We start from the raw sequence: 26,379 nt of genomic DNA, 5'->3' as shown, positions 1-26,379 counted from the left end.
ACTCTATTACGCCGGAACCCCCCGCCCCGCCGGGTAGGGGAGAATCGCGCCCATGGTTCTACGTTTAATAGTTCTGACTGCCACGGCCTGGTAAAGACACAGTTAATACAAGGAACAAAGGACAGAATTATGTCACATTGATGCATATATTGTACCTCCCTTACAGTGTTAGTATTAAAATAGATGTGGTAAGTGCCCTTCAGAATCAGTCAATAAAGCTTCTCATTCTAATTCACTTTTTCACAATTTTACAAAAAAGTGGCTTTGATAATTTCACCAATTTTCTATTAAAGTTGTTAATGTTACGTATTTAACCATCAGACTTTGACTTACTTGGTAAAATTGTTTTATATCTGTTTTTAGAAGCATGCCCTGGGATATTCAATTCATCAGAGTCAATAAAATTGGGTGGAATTTTCTAAAGGGAGAGAAAAATACATGTCAGGATGAGATCTGGGTTATCGTACAGGTTAGAGGCTGAGTGAGGTGCAAACATTTTAGTACAGCACAGAATTCTTGGAAATGTTATTGTTAAAACTGAGCTGATTAAAAACGTGTGAAGTATAGTAAATATACTTCTGTGACCAACACAAACAGTATTGCCTGGTGTAATTGGGAATTGGAGTTCTTTTACCCAGGCCCCAGCAACCTCAGACCACAAGCTACACGGTGTCTATTGTATATAGATATTGTTACAACGCCCTGTGATAGTGCAGGGTCAATTCCAGCCCCATCTGATCTGGAGTCACAGCACAATTGAATTAACCAATAATTCTTAGAAAAATACCCAAAGTCTTTGGCCTTTGCTGCCCAATAATTATAGTCACTAGGATTGTAAATTTAAACACAATTACTTTTTATTTACAACAAGAACTATAATGGAATATGCAGCAGATACAACTGGTTAATAATTATCTAATTCTTAATCCCCACTTTAACTTCTCCCCCCCCCCCCCCCCCCCACCCTCTACACGCACACACACACAAGACAGACAAACGTAGATGGGAGGAGAAGGGTAAAAATAATAAGTAAAAGGAAAAAGAGTCTTTGTTTCAGGTGGTTGTCTTTCATCAGACCTCCCTTCAAAGTAAGCTTTCAATCCAGGTCTCTGTTTGCAGCCTGTAATGGTTTTCACTGCAGACTCATTCAGGTCTCTGCAGCTTCAGAAATACAGCAACTCACAGCTTTCTCGGTACAGACAGAGAAGAAGGGCAGGCCCTTCCCCTGAGTGTCCAGGATTCAAAATAAGCTCCTTGGATCTCTGAAAATCATTCCACTTGAGTAAAACCCATCACCACCTGTTTCCAGGCAGAATATGGCATTTTGTCCAATTCATTGGCCACCTGTCAATCAATTGGAACAAGTCCCACCCCATCTCTCAGGTGCTGAGAAGTCTGGATCTGGCTATCCAGTGTAGCTTCTTGAATTTCTCCTTCTCTCTGATGCTTGCCTTAAAGATATATGTCCATTAAGCATCCATGGATCAAAAATGATAACAACAAAAATAAAGAAAGGGGAAATAAGGGATTTGCCCGGAAGGGCCGTTACAGTATGGTGTTTGGTTACTAGACAGATTGTAATCATACTCTGGTAGCTACTTAACATTGTTTATTAATGAGGGCAGCATGTTGGCACAGTGGCTAGCACATCTGCCTCACGGCGCCAAGGTCTCAGGTTCAATCCTGGCTCTGGGTCACTGTCCATGTGAAGTTTGCACTTCTCCCCGTGTCTGCGTGGGTTTCGCCCCCACAACCCAAAGATGTGCAGGGTAGGTGGATTGGCCACACTAAAATTGCCCGTTAATTGGAAAAAAACAAATTGGGTACTTTAAATTTATTTTTAAAAAACATTGTTTATTAATACAATTCAAAACAGGTTGCGGAGTAGCAGGCTATGGAGTAGCTTTGACAAAGAGTCATCCAGACTTGAAAGGTTAGCTCCCTTCTCTCTCCAGAGATACTGTCAGACCTCTTGAGATTGTCAAGTATTTCCTGGTTTTATTATGAAGTAGCATGTTGCTCCTGGGCCTGGTATTCCAACATCTCTCAAAGAGGGAGAGAGAGAGAGAGTCAAACAAATAACGGACTGATGTGAGTGATACATCATCATCTACTTAATGCCTTAGCGTATTCCATTTTTTAACCCTTTATACTTCTCCTGAGATTTATTCTCTTAATTATACTATCATAAAGAGTTCAGGAAAGCACCATGTGATGTGGTGCAGAGCTGTACATGTTCGGAAGGTCCAATGTTTTATCCCTGGCTCAGCAAGACCAGCACTGGGCAAGTCACCCTGGTGATATACCCCAACAAGATTTAGCATCTTTGCAATAGGAGGCTATAAAATTATGTCTGGAGGGAGAATAATAAAACATTCTTTCTGGCACCTTCTTTTCTGTGCTGTATGACTCTATGCTGAGATTTTATTATTTCAGGGTACATTTACTGGCATAAAGACAGACAATCAACACTTTAACATCAGTTGTGATGTACGCCACATACAAAATTGAATTGAAAGTTGTTTCTGGTAATGAGCAGTCACTCCACAGTGCCCGTTCAGTGACAATATTTTCCCTCAGATAATGATGGAAATAAATAGGTCACTAATAACATTCTGATTTATGATGCTCCAATCATTTGCTTGTGACTTTGGAACATATTCATCTCCATTAAAATGCAATTTTCCCTTTAACATTGCAATTACACAATATTTGTATGTTTCTGTGTGCACGTCGTTTGTTATCCTATTTTAATTCATATAACTTGTGATTCTTCAAGGTACTAGTCAACTAAAAATGACTAATGGGCCACATTGCATACCAAGATTCTGGGTCGGGTGTGCAGAGATGGGAGAATCTCTGCTCTGCGAACCTGATCATTAAAAATGGCTGCCTGCAGTTCTGATTTTCATTCCTGGGGTGCGGGCTGCATTGAAAGCCAGATCCCACCATCCCCGCAATGAGTGCAGAGGTTGCCAGGTGCAAAGGCTTCTGGACGGAAGGCCGAACTCTGCACTCTGGCACTGCAAATCATTCCAACACATGTCAATGGAAGGCCGGAGGAGCAGGAGTCATTCCGCGTCAACTAGATGATGGGGAGAATGTTGGTGCCTTCATCATGATCCATAGCCCCAGAATATAACATGCGTGTAAAGGTTTATGTTGTCACAGTGACTTCCCTGAGTGAACTTTTACACAGCACCCACCACACATGCACTGTTATGCAATAGGGACAAGTCACAATGCTGGGTGTGACTCAATATAAGGAATGAATGATTAGTTGTATGAAAACAGAGTGTGGCAGTGGAGACATTTTCAGGCTAATAATCATCCTCCTCACCTCCCACACACTCCCCATACCCCAGCCTTGCCAACCTATGTCTCCTCATGCCCCCATGCACCACCCCATGGTCACTAATATGCCCATGCCAACACATACCACTTTGCCCACATGTCCCTCATACCTCCTATGCCAACTCATGCCCCTCTGTGCGCCCCCATGAGCCCCATGTACTCATGCCACCCTTTGACCCCACTCATCCCATGGCCCTTTATAGTAGTTATGTCAACTTGGTGCCACCCCATTGCCCTCACCCACCAGCCTTAGCTCTTAACCCCTTCAGGTCAAATCAATGAGTATCCACCATAGACAAACCTCAGAAGCCATGCCGACATGAAATAAAGTTGTGTGTCCATTGATAGTGTCACTCTTTAAAACAAAACACTCTCATTGATTTTTAAAAAAAACATTTAATACAGTGAAACACCTTCAACTAATTTCTTATGAAAGCAAACAACTCTATTCTATAACCGTAGGAAGCTGCAAATCAAACTAATTATGTAGCAGGCACGCCACTGTGATAACATTAGGTTGCAAAATCAGAAATGTAGCACAAATCCTATAATGAAACCCTCAGGCTTACCTCAGAAGTGAAATATCAAGCACTGATTTTTTTTAAAAATTCCACTTTAAAAAAGAATTGAAGTCCACCAGAGTTAAATCCCTTGGTAGTGATGCATGATCAATGACCACTAAAGCGAGGTTGTAGTCCAACTGAAGGCTTTAATAAGCTAGATGTTTCCCCCAGCAGCTCAGGTACAGAAAGAAGGCTGCTGGGATGGCACGGACTCTTATACCCCACCTTGCAGGGCGGAGCTACCATACAGCTGACCAATAGGAAACATACAATATCTACCAATGGTGTTCCAGAATTACCAGGTACCGTAATACCTCTACACAGACGATCACATTCACCCCCTGGTCCAGCGGGGGTGGTGGCTTGATATTACAACATGGTAACGTGGTAGAAATTATAGTTATGGAGGTACCGTAATACCTCCGTGCAGCATTTTGTAACTATTTACAGATTCACAATTAACTATATACACTTTAAAATGAAGCAATCAGTCGATCGGGGGCCCTGGTCGTCCTCTGTGATCGTCAAAGCTTTGGTGGTGATGCCGGCGGAGGCTTGTGCGTCTGTGACTCCGGGAGCGTGGCCTCGATCTCTGTGGCAGCTTCGACACCCCTAGACGGTGCTGGTGGGGAAAACGGTTGACCTGGGAAGGGAGCGTCTGCAGGGGGCGTCGGTGGGTGGGGGGGGGGGGCCTAGATGGGGCCGGCAGAAAGACCGATCCTGTGTAAGGTGCACCGGTGGGAGGGAGGGTGGGACTGGTGGCTGGGGTGTGCGTGGGGATCCGGCGGGCTCCAGGTCTCGTAGGGAGACCGTATCTTGTCGGCCGTCGGGGTACGCCACGTAGGCGTACTGGGGGTTAGCGATGAGAAGATGGACCCTCTCGACCAACGGGTCCGACCTGTGCGCCCGCACGTGTTTTCGGAGCAGGATGAGTCCGGGAGCTGCCAGCCAGGTCGGGAGCAAGGTCCCAGAGGAGGACTTCCTGGGGAATTAAGGGCAGCACGGTAGCATAGTGGTTAGCACAATTGCTTCACAGCTCTAGGGTCCTAGGTTCGATTCCTGGCTTGGGTCACTGTCTGTGCGGAGTCTGCACGTTCTCCCCGTGTGTGCGTGGGTTTCCTCCGGATGCTCCGGTTTCCTCCCACAGTCCAAAGATGTGCAGGTTAGGTGGATTGGCCATGCTAAATTGCCCTTGGTGTCCAAAATTGCCCTCAGTGTTGGGTGGGGTTACTGGGTTATGGGGATAGGGTGGAGGTGTGGTCTTGGGTAGGGTGCTCTTTCCAAGAGCCGGTGCAGACTCAATATGCCGAATGGCCTCCTTCTGCACTGTAAATTCTATGTAAAAAAAGACAAGGAGATGTTCGTGAGGTGTTTGCTTGGTCGTGGTACAAAGCAGTGACCGGATGGAGTGGTGGACATCCGGGAGGACTTCCTGCCAGCGGGAGACTGGGTGATTCCTGGACCGTAGGGCCAGTAGGACGGTTTTCCAGACAGTTCCGTTCTCCCTCTCTACCTGTCCGTTACCCCGGGGGTTGTAACTGGTCATCCTGCTCGAGGTAATGCCCTTGCTGAGCAGTAATTGACGCAGTTCGTCGCTCATAAAGGAGGACTCCCTATCACTATGTATGTAAGCGGGGAACCCGAACAGTGCAAAGATGCTATGGAGGGCCTTGATGACGGTGGTTGCGGTCATGTCGGGGCAGGGGATGGCGAATGGGAACTGGGAGTACTCGTCAATCATGTTCAGGAAGTACGTGTTGCGGCCGGTGGAGGGGAGGGGCCCTTTGAAGTCCATACTGAAGCGTTCAAAGGGGCGGGAAGCCTTTCTCAGGTGGGCGTTCTCTGGCCTGTAGAAGTGCAGCTTGCATTCCGCGCAGATTTGGCAGTTCCTGGTGGCGGTCCTGACCTCCTCGAGGGAGTAGGGCAGGTTGCGGGTCTTGATAAAATGGAAGAATCGAGTGACCCCCGGGTGGCAGAGGTCCTCATGGAGGGCCTGGAGTCGGTCCACTTGTGCGTTGGCACATATGCCGTGCGTTAGGGCATCAGGAGGCTCGTTTAGCTTCCCGGGACGATACAAGATCTCATAGTTGTAGGTGGAGAGCTCGATCCTCCACCTAAAGATCTTATCGTTCTTTATCTTGCCCCCGCTGTGCATTACCGAATATGAAAGCTACCGACCGTTGGTCAGTGAGGAGCGTGAATCTCCTGCCGGCCAGGTAATGCCTCCAATGTCGCACAGCTTCTACTATGGCCTGGGCCTCCATTTCGACTGAGGAGTGGCGGATTTCGGAAGCATGGAGGGTACGTGAGAAGAAGGCCACGGGTCTGCCCGCTTGGTTGAGGGTGGCCGCCTTGCTACGTCAGACACATCGCTCTCAACCTGGAAGGGGAGGGACTCGTCGATGGTGTGCATCGTGGCCTTTGCAATGTCTGCTTTGATGTGGCTGAAGGCCTGGCGGGCCTCTATCGACAGGGGAAAAACTGTGGATTGGATCAGGGGACGGGCCTTTTCCGCATAGTTGGGGACCCACTGGGCATAGTAAGAGAAAAACCCTTGGCAGCGCTTCAGGGCCTTGGAGCAGTGAGGGAGGGGAAACTCCAGAAGGGGGAGCATGCGTTCAGGGTCGGGGCCTATAACTCCATTTCGCACTACGTAGCCGAGGATGGCTAGGCGGTCGGTGCTAAACACGCATTTATCCTTGTTACACGTAAGGTGAAGGATCTTTGCGGTCTGGAGGAATTTTCAGAGGTTGGTGTCGTTGTCCTGCTGGTCGTGGCCGCAGATGGTGACATTATCGAGATACGGGAATGTTGCCCGTAAACCTTACCGGTCAACCATTTGGTCCATCTCGCGCTGGAAGACCGAGATCCCGTTAGTGACACCGAAGGGAACCCTTAAGAAGTTGTAGAGCCGCCCATCTGCCTCAAAGGCAGTGTATTTGCGGTCACTAGTGCGGATGGGGAGCTGGTGGTAGGCGGACTTAAGATCCACCGCGGAGAAGCCCTTGTAATGCGCGATCCTGTTTACCAGGTTGGATATGCGGGGGAGAGGATACGCGTCCAGCTGTGTAAACCTGTTGATGGTCTGACTGTAGTCAATGACCATCCTATGCTTCTCCCCGGTCTTTACCACCACTACTTGAGCTCTCCAGGGACTGTTGCTAGCTTCAATGACTCCTTCCATCAGTAGCCTTTGGACCTCTGACCTAATAAAGATCCGATCCTGGGCACTGTACCGTCTGCTCCTGGTGGCGACGGGTTTGCAATCCGGGGTGAGGTTCGCAAACAGGGAAGGCGGATCGACCTTGAGGGTCGCGAGGCCGCAGACAGTGAGCGGGGATATAGGGCCGCCGCATTTGAAAGTTAGACTGTGGAGATTACACTGGAAGTCTAAGCCGTTAATTTTTAAACTCCCTTCCCTGGACCGTGAGGTTTGCTACACAAAACCCCTTTATCTCTACTGAGTGGGAACCAGAGGCCAGGGAGATATTTTGATTAACGGGGTGGACGAGGAGAGAACAGCGCCTTACAGTGTCGGGTTGTATGAAGCTCTCCGTGCTCCCAGAGTCGATTAAGCAGGACGTCTCGTGCCCGTTGATTAGTACTGTTGTTGTAGCAGTTGAGAGTGTCCAAGGCCGGGAGTGGTCCAGGGTCACCGAGGCTAATCGCAGCAGTTGAGTGTTCTCTTCGGGCAGTGTGCGGTCAGCCGAGCTGGGGTCCTGGGAGTCCATACAAGATGGCGGCTCCCATTGGTCGCACATGTCTGGGGGTGCACAAAATGGCGGCGCCCATCCATCGAACGTGGCGTCTGCGGGACAAGATGGCGGCGCCTGAGGGCCGCAAGTGGCCCTGGAGCAGGAAGATGGCGGTGCCCGCTGGCCGCATGAGGACATTGGAGAGGTTTGTGGTGGCACTCCGCATTCATCATCGGAGACCGCGGCGACCGCACGGGTCTGGCATACCATCACAAAGTGGCCCTTTTTGCCGTATCCCTTGCAGGTGGATGCGCGGGCCGGGCAGCGCTGCCGGGGGTGCTTGGCCTGCCCGCAAAAGTAGCAGCGGGGCCCCCCGGGGTTGCCAGGCTGCCTTGCAGCACAAGCTTGTGGGGGGATGGGAGATGTCTCGGGGTCGGCTGCGGAGGGGTTCCACGCTGCCCAGGGGGCTGCTGCACGGTCGGGAACGTAAGCGCAGGCATTTCAGGAGGCCACATCCAGGGAGTCTGCAAGGGCCCGTGCCTCCTTGAGACCTAGGGTGTCTTTTTCCAGCAATCGCTGGCAGATTTGGGAGGACAGCATACCTGCCACAAAAGCATCCTGGATCAAGAGTTCTGTGTGGTTGCTCGCCAAAACTTGCGGGCAGCTGCAGTTTTTCCCCAACACCAGGAGCGCAGGGTAGAATTCTTCCAGCGATTCCCCAGGGATTTGTCGCCTTGTTGCTAGCAGATGTCGGGCGTAGACCTGGTTTACCGGGCGAATATAATGTCCTTTTAGCAGCTCCATTGCTGCATCGAAGTCGTCCGCGTCCTCGATGACGGTGTAAATTTCCGGGCTCACCCTCGAGTGCAGGTCTTGCAATTTCTGTTCTCCCGTGGGTGTGTTTTTGGCCGTTCCGAGATATCCTTTAAAACATGCCAGCCAGTGCTTGAAGGTTGCCGCTGAGTTCGCCGCGTGGGGGCTGAGTTGCAGACACTCTGGCTTGATTCAGAGCTCCATCCTTTTAAATCTAGCTTATTAAATTGATGCACGGTCAATGACCACTAAAGCGAGGTTGTAGTCCAACTGAAGGCTTTAATAAGCGAGATGTTTCCCCCAGCAGCTCAGGTACAGAAAGAACGCTGCTGGGGCGGCACGGGCTCTGATACCCCGCCTTGCAGGGCGGAGCTACCAAACAGCTTGACCAATAGGAAACATACAATATCTACCAATGGTGTTCCAGCATTACCAGGTACCGTAATACCTCTACACAGACTACCACAGGTAGTTTTGTCAGTTCCAATGGGTTTTGACAGTTTCAATTGGTTTTCAAAGTTCCAATTAGTTTTGACAGTTCCTTGTGACCGTTGACAGCTGTTTAACAGATTTTACAATTCCTTGACAGCTCTTTGGCAGCTTTGACAGTTCCAATGTGTTTATGTGCTTTTTATGCACAATCATGTCTGTTTTAACAATCCCAAAGGGTGCCTTACCTCTTCCTAAAGGTACCTTATCTATCCCAAAGGATGGTTTACCTGCCCTAAAGGGTGTCTTGCCTCTCTGAAAAGTGTCCCAGGACCATAACTGAATGGGTATCTTACTATTCCATGGCAATACCCTGGCTATCTAAATGAATTCACCAAGTTTGGAACGGTTATTATTTGGTCTAATCTGCACACATGTGGGGTGTCATTCTCCGACCCCCCGCCGGGATCGGAGAATCGGAGATTGGGCGGGGGCAGGAATCGGGCCGCGCCGGTTGGCGGGACCCCCCGCTCAATTCTCCGGCCCGGATGGGCCGAAGTCCCGCCCAGAAGTTGCCTGTCCTGCCAGCGTAAATCAAAGCTGGTATTTACCGGCAGGACCAGGCGGCGTGGGCGGGCTCCGGGGTCCTGGGGGGGGGGGGGGTGGCGCGGGGCGATCTGACCCCGGGGGGTGCCCCCACGGTGGCCTGGCCTGCGATCGGGGCCCACCGATCCGCGGGCGGGCCTGAGCCGTGGGGGCACTCTTTCCCTTCCGCCTCCGCCACGGCCTCCACCATGGCGGAGGCGGAAGAGACTCTCCCCACTGCGCATGCGCGGGAAACTGTCGGCGGCCGCTGACGCTCCCGTGCATGCGCCGCATTTTCGCGCCAGCTGGCGGGGCAACAAACGCCATTTCCGCCAGCTGGCGGGGTGGAAATCCCTCCGGCACCGGCCTAGCCCCTCAATGTTGGGGCTCAGCCCCCAAAGATGCGGAGCATTCCGCACCTTTGGGCCAGCGCGATGCCCGTCTGATTAGCGCCGTTTTTGCCGCCAGTCGGCGGACATCGCGCCGTTGGGGGAGAATTTCGCCCAGGATTTCACAATCTTGGTCTACCAAAATCCCACTTCAGCGAAGGCAGCTGCTGATTTAAATGGTTGACTACCTCCAGAAACTGTGCATGCGTGCACCCTGGCCGAGCCCCTGTCCTGCCCCGGCAGAAATAATAACTTTGTGGGCATAATTTAGAATTTCTGGGCTCATCTGCCATTTTCGTCACAATGGCCTTAATCTACCATTTCAGTTAGTTTCTCCATTGCCACACTCTGTTTTCACTTAACTAATTATTCATTCCTTATACTGAGTCACACCCAACATTGTGACTTGTCCCTATTGCATAACAGGGCATGTGTGGTGCGTGCTGTGTTAAAGTTCACTCAGGGAAGTCACTGTGGCAACATAAACCTTTACACGCATGTTATATTCTGGGGCTATGGATCATGATGAAGGCACCAATACTCTTCCCTTCACCCTGCCGACCAGCAATCACTCCTGCTCTTCCGGTCTCCCATTGACATGTGTTGGAATGATTTGCAGGGTAATAATCAACCTGTTTGATTGAGTTATAAATGAACTTTCCTTGGCCATCAAGTGCTGGGGTGGGACTTGAACCCAGAGCTTCAAGCTTAGAGGCAGGGATGTTACCCACTGCACCACAAGACCGCCCCCAGTGCAAATGTTCATTCTGGCACACATCAGTTTCTTTCAATTTCTATTATGAAATGGTGGTCAAGATTAATTGGAAGTAAACAGAATAACCAAGTTTAGCCAATAGATGGAGCTAATGTCTGGTCAAAGAATGATTCAGCACTCCAGACAAATGTGCATGTGTAACAGTGCTGTAAAAGGGGTCATCCAGGCTTATTTTCAAAGAGGGTTATTCCTATGGGTTGCTATATTAAATATATTTTATTCTATTTGACTATTAAAACTCAACAAAATCCTTCTGTTTAAATGAGTTGCAATCTGCCACTTTCCTTTAGATCATAAATCTTGCTACTGGTGCTGACAGTTCTGATCACATTTGTCAAATACATGACAAATGATTAACTGTTAGACTTGAACTCATCAGTTCCAGATACTCATATGTTTCTGCTTTTTGTTCAAATTCCCTTTCTCGTGAGTCTGATCAGACTTTATGGCCGGGTGCGGGATCGGAGAACCCCAACGGGGGGGCAAGAATCGCGCCATGCCGCCCCGACTTCGGCTCGCCGATTCTCTGGCACCGATTTTTGGGCGCCCGTGGGATCGCCGCACCGCCGGTCGGGGGCCGTTGAAAGCGCCACCCCCCCCCCCCCGGCAATTCTCTGGTTCTTGACGGGCCGAGTGCCCGCCAAGTTCGGCTGAGTCCCGCCAGCATACGTTACGTATGGTCCCACATGGCGGGACCTCGGAGTTCTGTCTGTGGGTGGCCTTCCTGGTGGGGGCGCAGGGGGATCCGACCCCAGGGGGGACCTCCACCGTGGCCTGGCCCACGATCGGGGCCTGCCGATCAGCGGGCAGGCTATTTATGTGGGGGCCTATGTTCCTCCGCGCCGGTCCCTTGTAGGGGTCCGCCATATTGCCCGGGCGCCGACGTGGAGACGGGAACCCACGTGCATGCGCTAACTCACACCGACCGCGGCGCGCATGCGTGAACTTGCACCGGCCGTAACGCGCATGCGTGGACTCGCGTTGTCCATGCCGTGCCGGATGGAGCAGCGGAGATCACTCCGGCGCCGACCTAGCCTCCTAGGAAGGAGTGAATACCTGACAATCGAGCACTGTTGACGCTGGAGTGGTTCGCGCTGCTTTTCATGCCGCGTCAGAACTTTGCCGCGGGATTGGTGAATCCCGGCCAATGGCTATGTTGCTGTAAATGAGGGAACACCGACAATGTACTGACCTGAGATTCCCCATATAGATTTAATTAGTTTAAGGACTTAAATTATTGTTATAAAATAGTCCCTATGATTTTTAGTCTTCAATTCTTTATTTTAAGCATATTTCTTTTGGTGAATTTCTGAACAAGGTGGGGAGATAATTGCGTTCAGGAATCGAAACATTTCTCCCCCACTTTTTTAATAACATGAAGGACCATACAGATTTACAGGGCAAAGTGCAAGGCGGCTCCACAGTAGGAGGATACAGCCTCTAGCCATGCACCTTACTCCATTGGTTTAGGTTTCGATTTAAGAAATCGAGCACAGCAAGAAACCAAAACGAGGAGGGATAATCACAGCAGTGAGACCATGACAACCATATAATCGGAACACGTAGCAGGATCCCCTTTAACAATATAATGAGAACACTTTAATGACTGATGTTCTAACACATCTGTGACATTGCTCATTTGTTTGGTCAAGACCATTTGTGTGTTGTCAGGTCCCAGTGTGTGTCTTTTAATTATATCCATGTGCTGAAAAGGAAAGTATGAAATAGCATTGGAACAGGATAGCATCCATTTGGTTTAACTTGCGTGAGGAAGCTCATTTAAAAAGCTTATAAGGATATGAATTTGTGTGGTTAGTCACTGCAACTGCTTTGTATGTCTTTAATGTTTGTGATTTAGTTTTAAAGAGTTTACATGATGGATATCCTAATTAACAGGTTTTTGCCACAAACCACAGTAATTATCCATTTTGTGAGAATAATGCACTTGGATGATGTGGGACAAGAAGCATGTTAATTTGGATATATTAGAATCTGTGCTGTACTTAAGGGCTATTTACAAATGGGTTTTCAGTGCTTTTGTTTTGCTTTAATACCTGCTCATTATGTTAGCCCTTTGCTCACGTTCAAGATTAACTAAAATTGCTCTATTACGAATTAATGTTTGGCAAAACGCAGATGTAGCCAGGGTTAACAAACCTCACCTTAACGTGACAGTTCAATGAGGGTGGGTTTGTAGAGCTCTAAACCTCTGGTTCTTCTTGGGCAGAAATGTACAATTACTTCCCTATTCCCAATGATCCAAATTGCAACAATTTTACCCGAGAGAAATATTCTGCTGCAAATTTTAGATTGAATCCCTGTTGGAATTCTTTCATGCCATTTCTCCAGGATTTTAACTGACCTTCAAGGTTATTGTAGAAGTTTGAAAATGCCTTGAAAAACAAATTCAGGTCTTTTTATTACGTGAAATGGTTACAGCTGACAATGGGTGTAATTTAACCACCACATTGCGCCCGCCGTAGATCTGGGCATGCCGGTTAAATAGCGGGAAAGGCCAAAATCGAGATTCGCGCCGGTCGCAAATCAGTTTGCCATCCAACCAGCCCGCTCCAGATGGTGAGTTCCGGATCACGCCCAAATATGGCGAACATATCATTAACTCTAATTTTTATTAATTTCCATTTCATTAGCGAGATTGAAGCCGAATGCAACGGCCTCATGGGAATTAACCGGCTCCCCAGAGAAACATCACGTAGGCGTCATTCATTACTCTTTTTAAAACCGTGAAGCTGGGGCAATGGTTACTGAGGGGAACTGAGGAGGTGAGTAGCTATTTCCATTTTCCAGCATACAGCTCAATGACATAAGAGCTGCTGCCCCCAGTGTTCAGTGGAGGACATCTCAGGGGGTTGGGCTTGGTTAGGGGGGGGCTGAAGCATTCCAGGACAGGGGTCACCCCTGGACGGGGGAGATAAGGGTGGTCTTCCTCTGTGAGGCCTTCAAGCCCCCCATCTTAAAATATTTTGGATACACATAACAGGGGCAACTACAACTGCTGACTGTCTATCCTACCAAACACTTCCAGGACAGAGCCCTACTCTTGTTCCTATGCTGAAGGTCACTTTAACTCTCATTGACTGTGAGCAGCCTTTAGTTTCACAGCTGAAGGCTATTGCTAATTAGTGTTTTGTTGTGCACTTGACGTAGCATAAGCTGCTTCCTTGATGTGCACTCTGACAAAGGAAGGTTCAGACTTGGAGATAGCTTTAACACATTTATTAAACTATTAACAATTCTCCTACTTGGATTCGACTCTACTGTTAATCCTTCTATAGCTCCCCAGACCGACGAAGCACGTGGTGGGTGTGATGTGTTTCAAATCAACCCTGTGTACACACTGAGTGTCTCCACTGGAAAGAGGAACATCATGCTGTGTCCTTTTATATGGGTTGGTGTAATGCCCTCCTGTGGTAGTGTCACCTCTATGTGTATCGTGTATGTCCATTGGTCGTATCCTATCTTACTGACCTATTGGTTGACTGTCTGTGTGTCATGTCTCTGGTATTCCCTTGAGTGTCTATCTAGTCTACGTGTATTTACATTAACCGTTTGTGTACTTACAGTGATGCATATCACCACATCCCCCCTTTTTTTGTGTTACATATTTTCTGTAGAGTGTTAAAGAAAATTGAACAAATTAGGTAGATAAGTGATGCTCCGTACAAGTTATGATAACAGTGATCATTAAACAATAAGTCCAAAACATATGCATGAGTCCAAAATCCATTAATTATTATGGTCGAGAGTCTTTCTTGTTTGGTTGGTGAGTTGGTGATGTTAATGGTGGCATGTCCTTGTGAACACCATCAGTGTCCCTGTGCGTAAGGAACCAAGAAGTGGTCAAATCACTTCATTGTCTGATTTGGAGTCTTTTTTTCTTCCGATGCTTGTGGTAGCGATGTATGCAATCTGTCCTGAAAGCCATGTTGCCTGTTGGTAGTGCAGCAATGTGAATTGGTAAGATGCATCGTCCTGCCATGGTATGTCATTGTACTGAGCTGAGCAGTAATAGTGTCCCTCATGGGCAGAGTTGTACCATGTCGTACCAGTCGTAGTTCCATTGGTGTTTTTGTCGTGCTTGTTGTCAACGCTGTTGCCTTTGGTATGCTTCTTGCTATTGTCTTTGATGTTGTTGTTGTGGTTGGTTTTGTTGCCGTGCTTGCTGCGCTCAAGGACCACACTCTGTGGATAATACAAGTCCTTCACACAGTTACTCGTGTCAGCGTCCTGTGTGGCATCTGCTGTTTCCTTGAGCGTGCCGTCACTGAGTTTGCGGCACTCCCCGTCTGGAGTCATGTCCGGCTTACTTGAATCAGCTTTGGCTTGTGGATGTTCCCCTTCTGGAGTCTGGTCTGTTTCACCTGAGTCAGTTTTGGTTTCTTGATGCTCCCCGTCCGGAGTCATTTCAGGTTCACTTGCATGTTCTGAGGTTTCTTGATGCTCTCTGTCCGGAGTCAAAACAGTCAGGAATGCATTTGCTTGTTGTGGCGCACAAAGACTCCGTGAGACAAATAGAGTGAAGTCGATGAGGCTTTATTAAGCGTGTCTGTTCCCCAGCAGCCCGATAGTAAACTGGCATGCGGGGGAAGGCACCGGCTTCTTATACTTCGCCTTCAGGGCGGAGTATGAGGTCAACAGCCAACCAGGACCCGGGATCTGTCAGCCAATGACATTAGGGCTTCCAGTCCCACATGACCCCCAATACATACTACCACACTTGTGGAGAGGCTCGAGCGAATGAGGTTTGAAGTAACGTGGTGTCACCGGAGTCACCAGTAGTCTCACTGTGATTGTCGAGTGCCTCTGTACATTCTAGCTCAGGTCTGTCACGTTGCACATCTCGTATGGGAAGTGGGATGCCGTCGTCACTTGTCGCACATACAGTGGGTAGAGCCTCAGTGTCTTCTTGTCGTTCACTTGAGCTGGGTAGACTGCCAGAGTCTTCTTCTTGTTCACTGGAGCGTGGTAGACTGTCATAGTCTTTCTGCTGTTCACTTGAGCGTGGCAGACTTGCATCGTCTGTTGCTGGTTGCTCAGAGGAGGTTGCTAGACCCTCATGGTCTTGTTCATGCAAGGACTGCACCCTGGAGTCTTGCGTTCCTTTCATCATGGAGTCTGTCCACGAGCTCGCTGTGGAGGCTTGTGCCACTCCCTCTGTGGCGTCTTGCAGCGTTCCTTGTGTGGAATCGTGCATTGGTCTCGCTGTGGAGACTGTCATCAATTCTTGTTCATGCAAGGACTGCGCTCTGGTGTTTTGCCTTGCTTCTATCGTGGATGCTGTCCACGAGCTCGCTGTGGAGGCTTGTGTCACTGAAGTCACTTTCTGTGTGGAGACGTGCAGTTGTCTCACTGTGGAGTCTTTCATCGCTCTCTGTGTAGAGGCTGGGACCTTTTGTGGTGCATGGACCACTCTCTGTGTGGCAGCAGGCCACTCTCTGTGGGCTTGTACCGCTCTCTGTCTCTTGGCGTCAGGCCGCAGCATAATCCTGCACACACGAGTCGGGATGTCGGATGTGTTGGGCTGAAGATCCTCAAATCCAAAGAACACATCCGCGTCTGCGTCGGATTCTTCACTGCAGAACACATCTCGTTTCGGTTCGGATTTGGTACTGGGGTCGCCATCTCCAATGATGAAATCATCGCCTGAGTCGTAGTTTTCTCGGACCATATCATCACGTTTTGTGTCGGAGCTGGCATTGGGCTCGCAATGTCCAAAGAAAAATTCAAGGTCTGAGTCATAGTCTTCAAGGACTGTATCATCTCTTTGGGCGGTGCTAACTGCTTGTTGCAGGGTTCTGCGGAGGTTACTTTCAGCTACTGGTCGAAGTTCAGGCTTTGTGCTGCCGTTCCAGGTGAAAGAATCGTGTTTTACAGCTTTAAATTTTTTTCCCGTGTTTTGGGACATTTCCCCTTTAAGTGGGCATGGTCCGGGACCTCTGACGTCATGAAGCATGTAATGTAGTTCGTAGGAAGCGATTGCGCATGCGCAGATCGCTGCTCCTTTACTTGGGGCCTTTTTCGCAAGTGCGCATGCGAAAACGGACCTTCCCGTTCCGTGTGCTCTTCGCGCAACTGCGCATGTGCAGCACCTTTTCCAAGATGGCTGGAAATCAAAACTGCCATTCGTTGTTGCAAGCCTACCTCGTGGTGAGTTTTGGTGCCTCTTTTACCGTTTTTTCTTGTATATTCCTCGCAGAATTCTTGGAATTTGTCCAGGACTGCCTTGTTTTGCCCCTTTGAGTATTTGAAGGTCTGGAAGATTTCAGCTGCTTCTGGACCTGCGATGGCAAGTAGAAGCTTTATTTTCTCTGCATCCACCACGCCATCTAAGTCGGACGCTACCAGTTAGATCTCGAATCTCTGCCTGAACCAACGCCAGTTTTCACTGGTACCTGAGCTGCTGTGGAACCGGAATCCCGAACATCATCTTGCCTGGCTGCTGTTGCTGGTTGTCACTGTTTGCTGAGTTGCAACTATATGGATTTAACAGTCACTCCTGGGTACCATGTTTTGTTATGCTCTTGACGTAGCATAAGCTGCTTCCTTGATGTGCACTCTGACAAAGGAAGGTTCAGACTTGGAGATAGCTTTAACACGTTTATTAAACTATAGCTACTCAAACTGACAAACCATTCTGCTACCATCCACATGGTGGGTGTGATGTGTTTCAAATCAACCCTGTGTACACACTGAATGTCTCCACTGGAAAGAGAAAGATCATGTGTGATGTGTCCTTTTATATGGGTTGGTGTAATGCCCTCCTGTGGTAGTGTCACCTATGTGTGTATCGTGAATGTCCATTGGTCATGTCCTATCTTACTGACCTATTGGTTGACTGTCTGTGTGGCATGTCTCTGGTGTTCCCTCTGGTGTCTATCTAGTCTACGTGTATTTACATTAACCCCTTGTGTACTTACAGCGATGCATATCACCACAATGATGAAATGGCCTTGTTAGTTTTGAGAGCACTTCCCAGCTGGAGGTTGCATTGCTGCTTGCTGAGCTGCAAATGCCTGGAGACTGTAGATGAGAGTTTTTTTGCTGCTTGCTGCAGCATTTTCTGCTTGTCTTTTGGTCTCTTTTACCTGGAGTGTGGCAAGGGGAGGACTTTGGCGGGCCTACTACCAGACTGAGGATGCAGGAGGAATTGCTCGAGCTGTCTGTGGATGTTTTTAAAGATCTGTTTTGTGCGTTGACTATGTATTCTGTTCCGGACCTGTGGGTCATCTGTTAATGCCCCCTGTGTTCCTGTGGCCTGGTCCTCAGACAGGGTGGTGATGGAAGATCAGACGCTGATACTGCAGGAGAGATGGGGCGGTGGTCCAGTTCGACTGCACAGTTGAGGTTACATCAGGACACTTTAATGGACCAGCGTGACTTTTTATGATCAGTAGCCATCTGCTGCTCCCATTATGGGACCCGTGCAGGTCACTGTTGGTGTTCTTCGTTTTCCTTTTGTTCTGCCTTTGGTCTATGTTTGTTGGGGTGGGATTGCATGATGGATACCATGTAACTGCGGCTTATTTTTTTTGCCGGTTGCAGCCCCTCGTGCCTGTGGCCTGGGGGTCAGGGGGCGGAGGGGGGTGGTGCTTTGGTTTTTGTCCTTGGTTTACACTGGTGTCTTTGTTGTCTTCCTGCCTGTTTTGTGTTCTCCTTCGGTGGTTGCTCTGTATTTGGTTTCGTTTATAATGTGCTGGACCTGCTCTGGGCTGAACTGTACCCCTCCTGGTTGGGTTTGAATGTTTTGTTCTCTCTCTCTCCTCCACTGTTGGAGTGGCCTTTTCCAGTGGGCTGGGCTGGTGTGCCTTTCTACCGGTGTAGATTGGGGGAGTGTGCCCTGGGTGCCAAGTGATTGGTGTCCTCATTGTATGGACTTCTGTACTTTTGATATCGTCAAAACACTAAACAATTTGCAGGTTGTGTTTGCTGCTTGCTCCTGCTGGTGGCTGCAAAGGCTGCAGGCTGTTGCTGCTGCTGTTTCCTTCCTTTCCTGTAGCCAGAAAGGAGGACAATTTTTTTTGAAGAAACCTGTGTCCTAGAATGCCGGTCTCAGGGGGACGTATGAGTCCAGAAGGTGATCCGGTTTGAAGCAGGGAGACGCTGTGGGACCTGATGCATGACAATGATCCAAATGGGCCACCTGATGATGCCACTGAAGAATTACTTTCACAGATTGCTGATGCTTTTGTTGCTGGTGTTGAGAGTGCTACATGTAACGAGCATGTCACCACGGTTTTAACATCCTGGAATATGCTTGTTGCAGGGTTCTGCGGTGGTTACTTTCAGCCAGTGGAATATGTGGATGCCATGATTTGGTTCCGGTGAGATTGGGCCTTGATAGCTGCGACTCCTGGATGGAGAATGGCACTGATATGTGAAACACATAACCCATTGGTGGACAGATCATTTCTACAACAACGTTCTGGACATGATGACATATTCTGAGGCATATCCTCCGTTTCTACTGAGGAACCTGTGAGGGGTGATACCCTGTTTTTTTTTGTGAAAGTGAGCTGGCTGCGTACTTAGCCCTACTATACTCCCTGTACACATACGACTGGTTCCAACTCCAGTTTTCTGACGATATGACCATAGTGGGCCGGATCTCAAATTTAGACGAGCCAGAATACAGAAGGGAAATAGAGAACCGAGTGGAGCGATGCTGCGACAACAATCTATCCTTCAATGCCAGCAAAACTAAAGAGCTGGTCATTGACTTCAGGAAGCAAAGTACTGTACACACCCCTGTCAGAATCAACGGGGCTGAAGTGGAGATGGTTAACAGCTTCAAATTCCTCGGGGTACACATCACCAAAAATCTGTTCTGGTCCATCCACGTTGACGCTACCACCAAGAAAGCACAACAGCGCCTATACTTCCTCAGGAAACTAAGGAAATTCAGAATGTCCACATTAACTCTTACCAACTTTTACAGATGCACCATAGAAAGCATCCTATCTGGCTGCATTACAGCCGGTATGGCAACTGCTCGGCCCAAGACCGCAAGAAACTTCAGAGAGTCATGAACACAGCCCAATCCATCACACAAACCTGCCTCCCATCCATTGACTCCATCTGCACCTCTCGCTGCCTGGGGAAAGCAGGCAGCATAATCAAAGACCCCTTCCATCCGGCTTATTTACTCTTCCAACTTCTTCCATCAGGCAGGAGATACAAAAGTCTGAGAACAAGTACAAACAGACTCAAAAACTGTTTCTTCCCCGCTGTTACCAGACTCCTAAATGACCCTCTTATGGACTGACCCGATTAACACTACACCCCTGTATGCTACACCCGATGCCGGTGTTTATGTAGTTACATTATGTACCTTGTGTTGCCCTATTATGTATTTTCTTTTCATTTTCTTTTCATGTACTTAATGATCTGTTGAGCTGCTCGCTGAAAAATACTTTTCACTGTACTTCGGTACACGTGACAGTAAACCACTCCAATTCAATATAGCTTTGTATTGATACCAATGTGGAACGGTGACTTTCCTTGTTGTTTAATGGTTGGGGCGGTGCGTGGAATGTCTTGTAGTTGATTTTCAAATCTTTGTTACTGTTGTATCTGAGGAAGGGTGTTCTTGCTAGCGAGGGAGTGCAGCGAAGGTTTACCAGGCTGATTCCTAGGATGGCGGGATTGTCATAGGAGGAGAGACTAAATTGGTTAGGAATATATTCATTGGAGTTAAGAAGAGTGAGAGGGGATCTCATTGAAACGTAGAAAATTCTAACAGGATTAGACAGGGTAGATTCAGAAAGCATGGGCGTCATTCTCCGACCCCCCCGCCGGGTCGGAGAATGGCCGTTGGCCGCCGTGAATCCCGCCCCCGCCGAAGTCTCCGGTACCGGAGATTGGGCGGGGGCGGGAATCGGGCCGCGCCGGTTGGCGGGACCCCCCGCTCAATTCTCCGGCCCGGACGGGCCGAAGTCCCGCCCAGAAATTGCCTGTCCCGCCGGCGTAAATCAAAGCTGGTATTTACCGGCGGGACCAGGCGGCGTGGGCGGGCTCCGGGGTCCTGGAGGGGCGATCTGACCCCGGGGGGTGCCCCCACGGTGGCCTGGCCCGCGATCGGGGCCCACCGATCCGCGGGCGGGCCTGTGCCGTGGGGGCACTCTTTCCCTTCCGCGTCCACCACGGCCTCCACCATGGCGGAGGCGGAAGAGACTCTCCCCACTGCACATGCGCGGGAAACTCAGCGCCCACTGGCGCTCCCGCGCATGCGCCGCATTTCCACGCCAGCTGGCGGGGCACCAAACGCCATTTCCGCCAGCTGGCGGGGCAACAAACGCTATTTCCGCCAGCTGGCGGGGCGGAAATCCCTCCGGCGCCGGCCTAGCCCCTCAATGTTGGGGCTCGGCCCCCAAAGATGCGGAGCATTCCGCACCTTTGGGCCGGCGCGATGCCCGTCTGATTGGCGCCGTTTTTGGCGCCAGTCGGCGGACATCGCGACGTTGGGGGAGAATTTCGCCCAATGTTCCCAATGGTGGGGAAGTCCAGAACAAAGGCTCATAGTTTGAGAATAAAAGGTAAATCTTTTAGGACTAAGGTGAGGAGAAATTTCTTCACCTAGAGAGTGGTGAATCTGTGGAATTCGCTGCCACAAAACAGTTGAGGCCAAAACTGTCATGATATTCAAACACACACATCATGATGGACACACTAACAGGCAAATCAGAGTACACAACACCACAACCAATCACAGACAAGAACACCAACCACATAAAAAGCACGAGCACGACACCTGGAGGTCAGGAGGTCTGGGGAGAAGGGAACAGAAAGAGCTGATGAAACACCACAAGCAGGGAGCCCCCCACGTGCAGAGTGCAAAGACCAAGTTGTAAATAGTGAGTTTAAATAAAGAAGTGTTGTACCATATGCAACTGTGTTGGCTCATCTGTGTGTCAGAACACCCAACACCACATGGTACAGGAGTGGATCGATACCTGCCTACTAACCTGCCATTCTGGACATGGACCACACCGGCAAACCGCAGCCGATGCAAGTCACGGGGAACCTAGGCACCAACTGGAAGCTCTACAGGCAGCGATTTGACCTGTACATCCGTGCCACCGAAAAACAGAATGCCTCGGATGATTCGAAGATTGCAATGCTCCTCTTCTACGCAGGCCCCCACCCGAACGATGTCTTTAATTCACTGGTGTTCGAAGAAGGCGAAAACCAGGCCAAATATGACACGGTCATCCTCAAACTGGACCAGCACTTTCAAACTGAAGTAAACGAAACTTTTGAAAGATACATCTTTCAGCAACGCCTGCAAGGTAAGGAGGAGCTTTTTCAACCCTTTTTGACGCACCTCCGGATTCTAGCGCAGTCCTGCGGTTACGGCACCACTACAGAGTCCATGATCAGGGACCAGATTGTTTTTGGCGTTGCCTCTAGTGGCCTACGCCAGCAGCTTCTTAAAATAAAGAGCCTCACCTTAGCGTCTGCTGTGGAAGCCTGTGTCCTCCATGAAAATGCTACCTGCCGTTTTGCCCGATTTCAGGCGTCCGAGTTGGCACGGAGGGGGTCCCCAGCCGTCGAATCGGCAAGCCAGGCCGCCCACGACGTTGAACGCATCCAGCCCGTCGATTTCTTCCCGCCCCACGGCCCGGACGACAGCGGCCGCTTCCCGCGCTTTTCGCGGTCTCCCGCGCAGGTGCGCGCCAAAAATAACGGCCACAACGAGGGACGCACTGCGCAGGCGCGCCCACCGCAAGATCGCACTGCGCATGCGCAGTGGCGCAACGAACGCCGTGACGTCATGACGTGCAGAAATTGTGGAGGTCTACACTTAAAAGGGCAATGTCCTGCAAAATACCGACAGTGCAACAGATGTGCCATGATAGGCCACTACGCAGCCCGCTGTCGTGCGGCTCAACCCATGGATCCGGCGCATCCTCGACAACCTCGCACACGAGTCAGGACCGTCCAGCCCACGCATCAAGACTTCCAATTAAGTGATGCAGATGACCAGGATGACTTCCGAGTTGCCGTCATTGATGTCAACAAGGTCAATGCCATCAATCCAGACGATGAGTGGTGTGCCACCCTGACGGTCAACCGATCGCGCGTCGCCTTCCGTCTGGACACCGGCGCATCCGCCAACCTGATTGCTTACTCTGCAGTCCAGGCCATGAAGGTCAAACCACCCATCACACCATCCCGGCTTAAGATGGTTGACTATAACGGGAACGTTATCCCGTCCATAGGATCTTGCCAGCTACAGGTGACTCACAAGAGGTACACGGCCACACTCCCCTTCGAAGTTGTGGGCTCATCAAAGGACTCGTTACTGGGCGCACAAGCGTGTAAGGTCCTTCACCTGGTACAGCGCATCATGTCTCTCTCTCCAGATGAGATATCCGACTTCCCGGATGCTGAGTTCCACGCGAATCTCCATTCCCTCCTCGCTCACAACCAGGAGGTTTTTGAAGGCATGGGGACATTGCCACACACGTACAAGATTCGACTCAGACCGGACGCCATCCCTGTCGTTCACGCACCTCGCAGGGTTCCTGCGCCTCTCAAAGACCGCCTCAAGGCACAACTGCAGATTCTTCAGGACCAAGGGGTCCTATCCAAGGTCACGGAGCCCACGCCATGGGTCAGCTCCATGGTCTGTGTAAAGAAGCCCTCTGGCGAGCTCCGTATATGTATAGATCCAAAAGATCTGAACAACAACATCATGCGGGAACACTATCCCATCCCGAAACGAGAAGACCTCACCAGCGAGATGGCGCGAGCCAACATATTCACTAAATTGGATGCGTCCAAAGGATTCTGGCAGATCAAACTGGACCCGGCCAGCCGAAGACTATGCACATTCAACACCCCTTTTGGCAGATTCTGCTACAACCGGATGCCATTCGGCATCATTTCGGCATCTGAAGTATTCCACCGCATTATGGAACAGATGATGGAAGGCATCGAAGGGGTACGTGTATATGTGGACGATATCATCATTTGGTCCACCACTCCGCAGGAACACATGCATCGTCTTCGACGTGTCTTCACCCGCATACGGCAAAATGGCCTGCGTCTCAACCGTGCGAAGTGTGCTTTCGGCCAGACGGAGCTGAAATTCCTCGGGGACCACATCTCAAGGTCCGGGGTCCGTCCCGATGCAGACAAGGTTAGCGCCATCACAGCCATGCCACGACCGGCTGACAAGAAGGCTGTCTTAAGATTCCTCGGCATGGTCAACTTCCTTGGGAAGTTCATTCCCAACCTGGCTTCTCATACAACAAACATGCGCCATCTCGTAAAAAAATCGACGGAATTCAACTGGCACCAGTCGCATCAGCGGGAATGGGAGGAGCTCAAGCACAAACTGGTCACGGCACCAGTGCTGGCCTTCTTTGACACGACTCGCCCTACAAAGATCTCAACAGACGCCAGCCAATCTGGTATTGGAGCGGTACTCCTCCAAAAAGACAGCACGTCATCATGGGCCCCGGTTGCGTATGCCTCACGAGCCATGACCCCTACCGAACAGCGCTACGCGCAAATCGAAAAAGAATGCCTGGGCTTGTTAACTGGACTGGACAAGTTCCACGACTATGTGTATGGCCTGCCACGATTCACGGTCGAAACTGACCACCGCCCCCTGGTCAACATCATTAACAAAGACCTGAACGACATGACTCCTCGCCTCCAGCGCATCTTACTCAAACTCAGGAGGTACGATTTTGAACTGATCTACACTCCGGGGAAGGAACTCATCGTGGCGGACACTCTTTCCCGAGCAGTGAGCACACCACCAGATGCAGAGGGGTTCGTGCGTCAAATTGAGGCACACGTGACTCTGACAGCAGCAAATATGCCAGCTGATGATCCTAGTCTGGCCCACATACGCGCAGAGACGGCGACTGACCCTCTGCTGCAGCGAGTGATGCGCCACATGACGGAAGGGTGGCTAAAAGGGCAGTGCCCCCAGTTTTATAATGTGCGAGATGATCTCACCAATATAGACGGGGTCCTTATGAAATCGCATAGGATCGTCATTCCACACAGTGTGCGCCAGATGATTCTTCGTCAACTACACGAAGGCCACTTGGGCGTCGAAAAATGCAGACGAAGGGCCCGGGAGGCGGTATATTGGCCGGGTATTAATGAAGACATAGCCAACATGGTGCTCAACTGCACAACCTGTCAGAGGTTTCAGCCAGCGCAACCTCCGGAAACACTTCTACCACACGAGATGGTGACGTCCCCCTGGGCGAAGGTGGGTGTTGACCTATTTCACGCGCTCGGCAGAGATTACATTGTTATTATAGACTACTTCTCAAACTACCCGGAAGTCATGCCTCTCCATGATCTGACGTCGTCCGCAGTCATTGGGGCCTGCAAGGAAACGTTTGCTCGCCATGGCATTCCAAGGACTGTCATGTCAGACAATGGACCTTGTTTTGCCAGCCGTGAATGGTCGTCCTTTGCCGCAGCATATGGTTTCACTCATGTGACATCCAGCCCTCTGCATCCACAATTGAACGGGAAGGCTGAAAAGGGTGTCCACATCGCAAAGCGGCTCCTGTGCAAGGCGGCTGATGCCGGATCGGACTTTAACCTTGCCTTGCTGGCCTATCGATCGGCCCCGTTATCCACGGGCCTCTCGCCAGCGCAGCTACTAATGGGTCGCTCCCTCAGGACGACGGTACCTTCCGTCCTGGCACCGACAACAGACCATGAGGCGGTTCTTCGGAACATGCAACTGCAGCGTGATCGCCAGAAAGGTCGGTACGACACACGAGCGACGGACCTGCCCCCCCTGTCCTCCGGAGACAAAGTACGCGTCCATCAACCGTATGGTGGCTGGTCAGCACCGGCCGAAGTCCTCCGACAAGTGGCTCCCCGCTCGTTCCTGGTTCGCATGCCGGATGGTTCCGTGCGTCGCCGCAATCGGCGCGCCCTTCGCCGACTTCCACGCTCACAGCCACACAACACGCCAGATCCTCAACAGGCTTCCGAGGATGACTTTGTGGAGCTGCCGCACATCACGCCCTTTCCATCGCCACCCATGGCCATGCCTGCACAGCAGCCGGTGGTTCTTGATCCACCCTTAAGGCGGTCAACCCGAATTCGTCGCAAACCCATTAGAATGGACTTATAATACAGTTCATATGTTTAATAAGTTGGACAATTTTACATGATAACCTGTTGTTGTTTATCGTTCCAGATGTCGTCTGACTGGACAACTGATCAAATTTTTTTTCTTCTTCTCTCGTTCGCATTTCTGTTATGTTATGGTACAACTGGATTCATGTGACGCACTCGACATCGCCCCATGTACATAGTTCCGTCATAGACACATGCTGCACACGACACACACACACTCTTAGATGCACTCACGTCACGATCATATTTATTACCACGTAGGCACATATCTTTGTAAAAAGGGGGGATGTCATGATATTCAAACACACACATCATGATGGACACACTAACAGGCAAATCAGAGTACACAACACCACAACCAATCACAGACAAGAACACCAACCACATAAAAAGCACGAGCACGACACCTGGAGGTCAGGAGGTCTGGGGAGAAGGGAACAGAAAGAGCTGATGAAACACCACAAGCAGGGAGCCCCCCACGTGCAGAGTGCAAAGACCAAGTTGTAAATAGTGAGTTTAAATAAAGAAGTGTTGTACCATATGCAACTGTGTTGGCTCATCTGTGTGTCAGAACACCCAACACCACAAAAACATTGTGTAATTTCAAGAAGGAATTAGATATAGCTCTTGGG

The 26,379-nt window shown here is 50.0% G+C and overlaps 1 protein-coding gene across 4 annotated transcripts in view; it reads right to left on the bottom strand.

Moving 5' to 3' along the window:
* LOC140393864 (receptor-type tyrosine-protein phosphatase R-like) overlaps positions 1–26,379 on the bottom strand; it is a 164,660-nt gene that overhangs the window by 27,104 nt on the left and 111,177 nt on the right. For all 4 annotated transcript variants that reach the window (XM_072480399.1, XM_072480403.1, XM_072480402.1 and 1 more), the window contains exon 5: positions 334–418. In XM_072480399.1, the coding sequence (XP_072336500.1) occupies positions 334–418 (85 nt within the window). The remainder of the gene's footprint in view (positions 1–333; positions 419–26,379) is intronic.

This window comes from Scyliorhinus torazame, chromosome 17 (genome assembly GCF_047496885.1).
Source record: "Scyliorhinus torazame isolate Kashiwa2021f chromosome 17, sScyTor2.1, whole genome shotgun sequence".
In the NCBI taxonomy this organism is placed as follows: Eukaryota; Metazoa; Chordata; class Chondrichthyes; order Carcharhiniformes; family Scyliorhinidae; genus Scyliorhinus; species Scyliorhinus torazame.
Note: the sequence above shows the minus strand (reverse complement) of the source record. Positions and strands in the feature narration are given on the sequence as shown.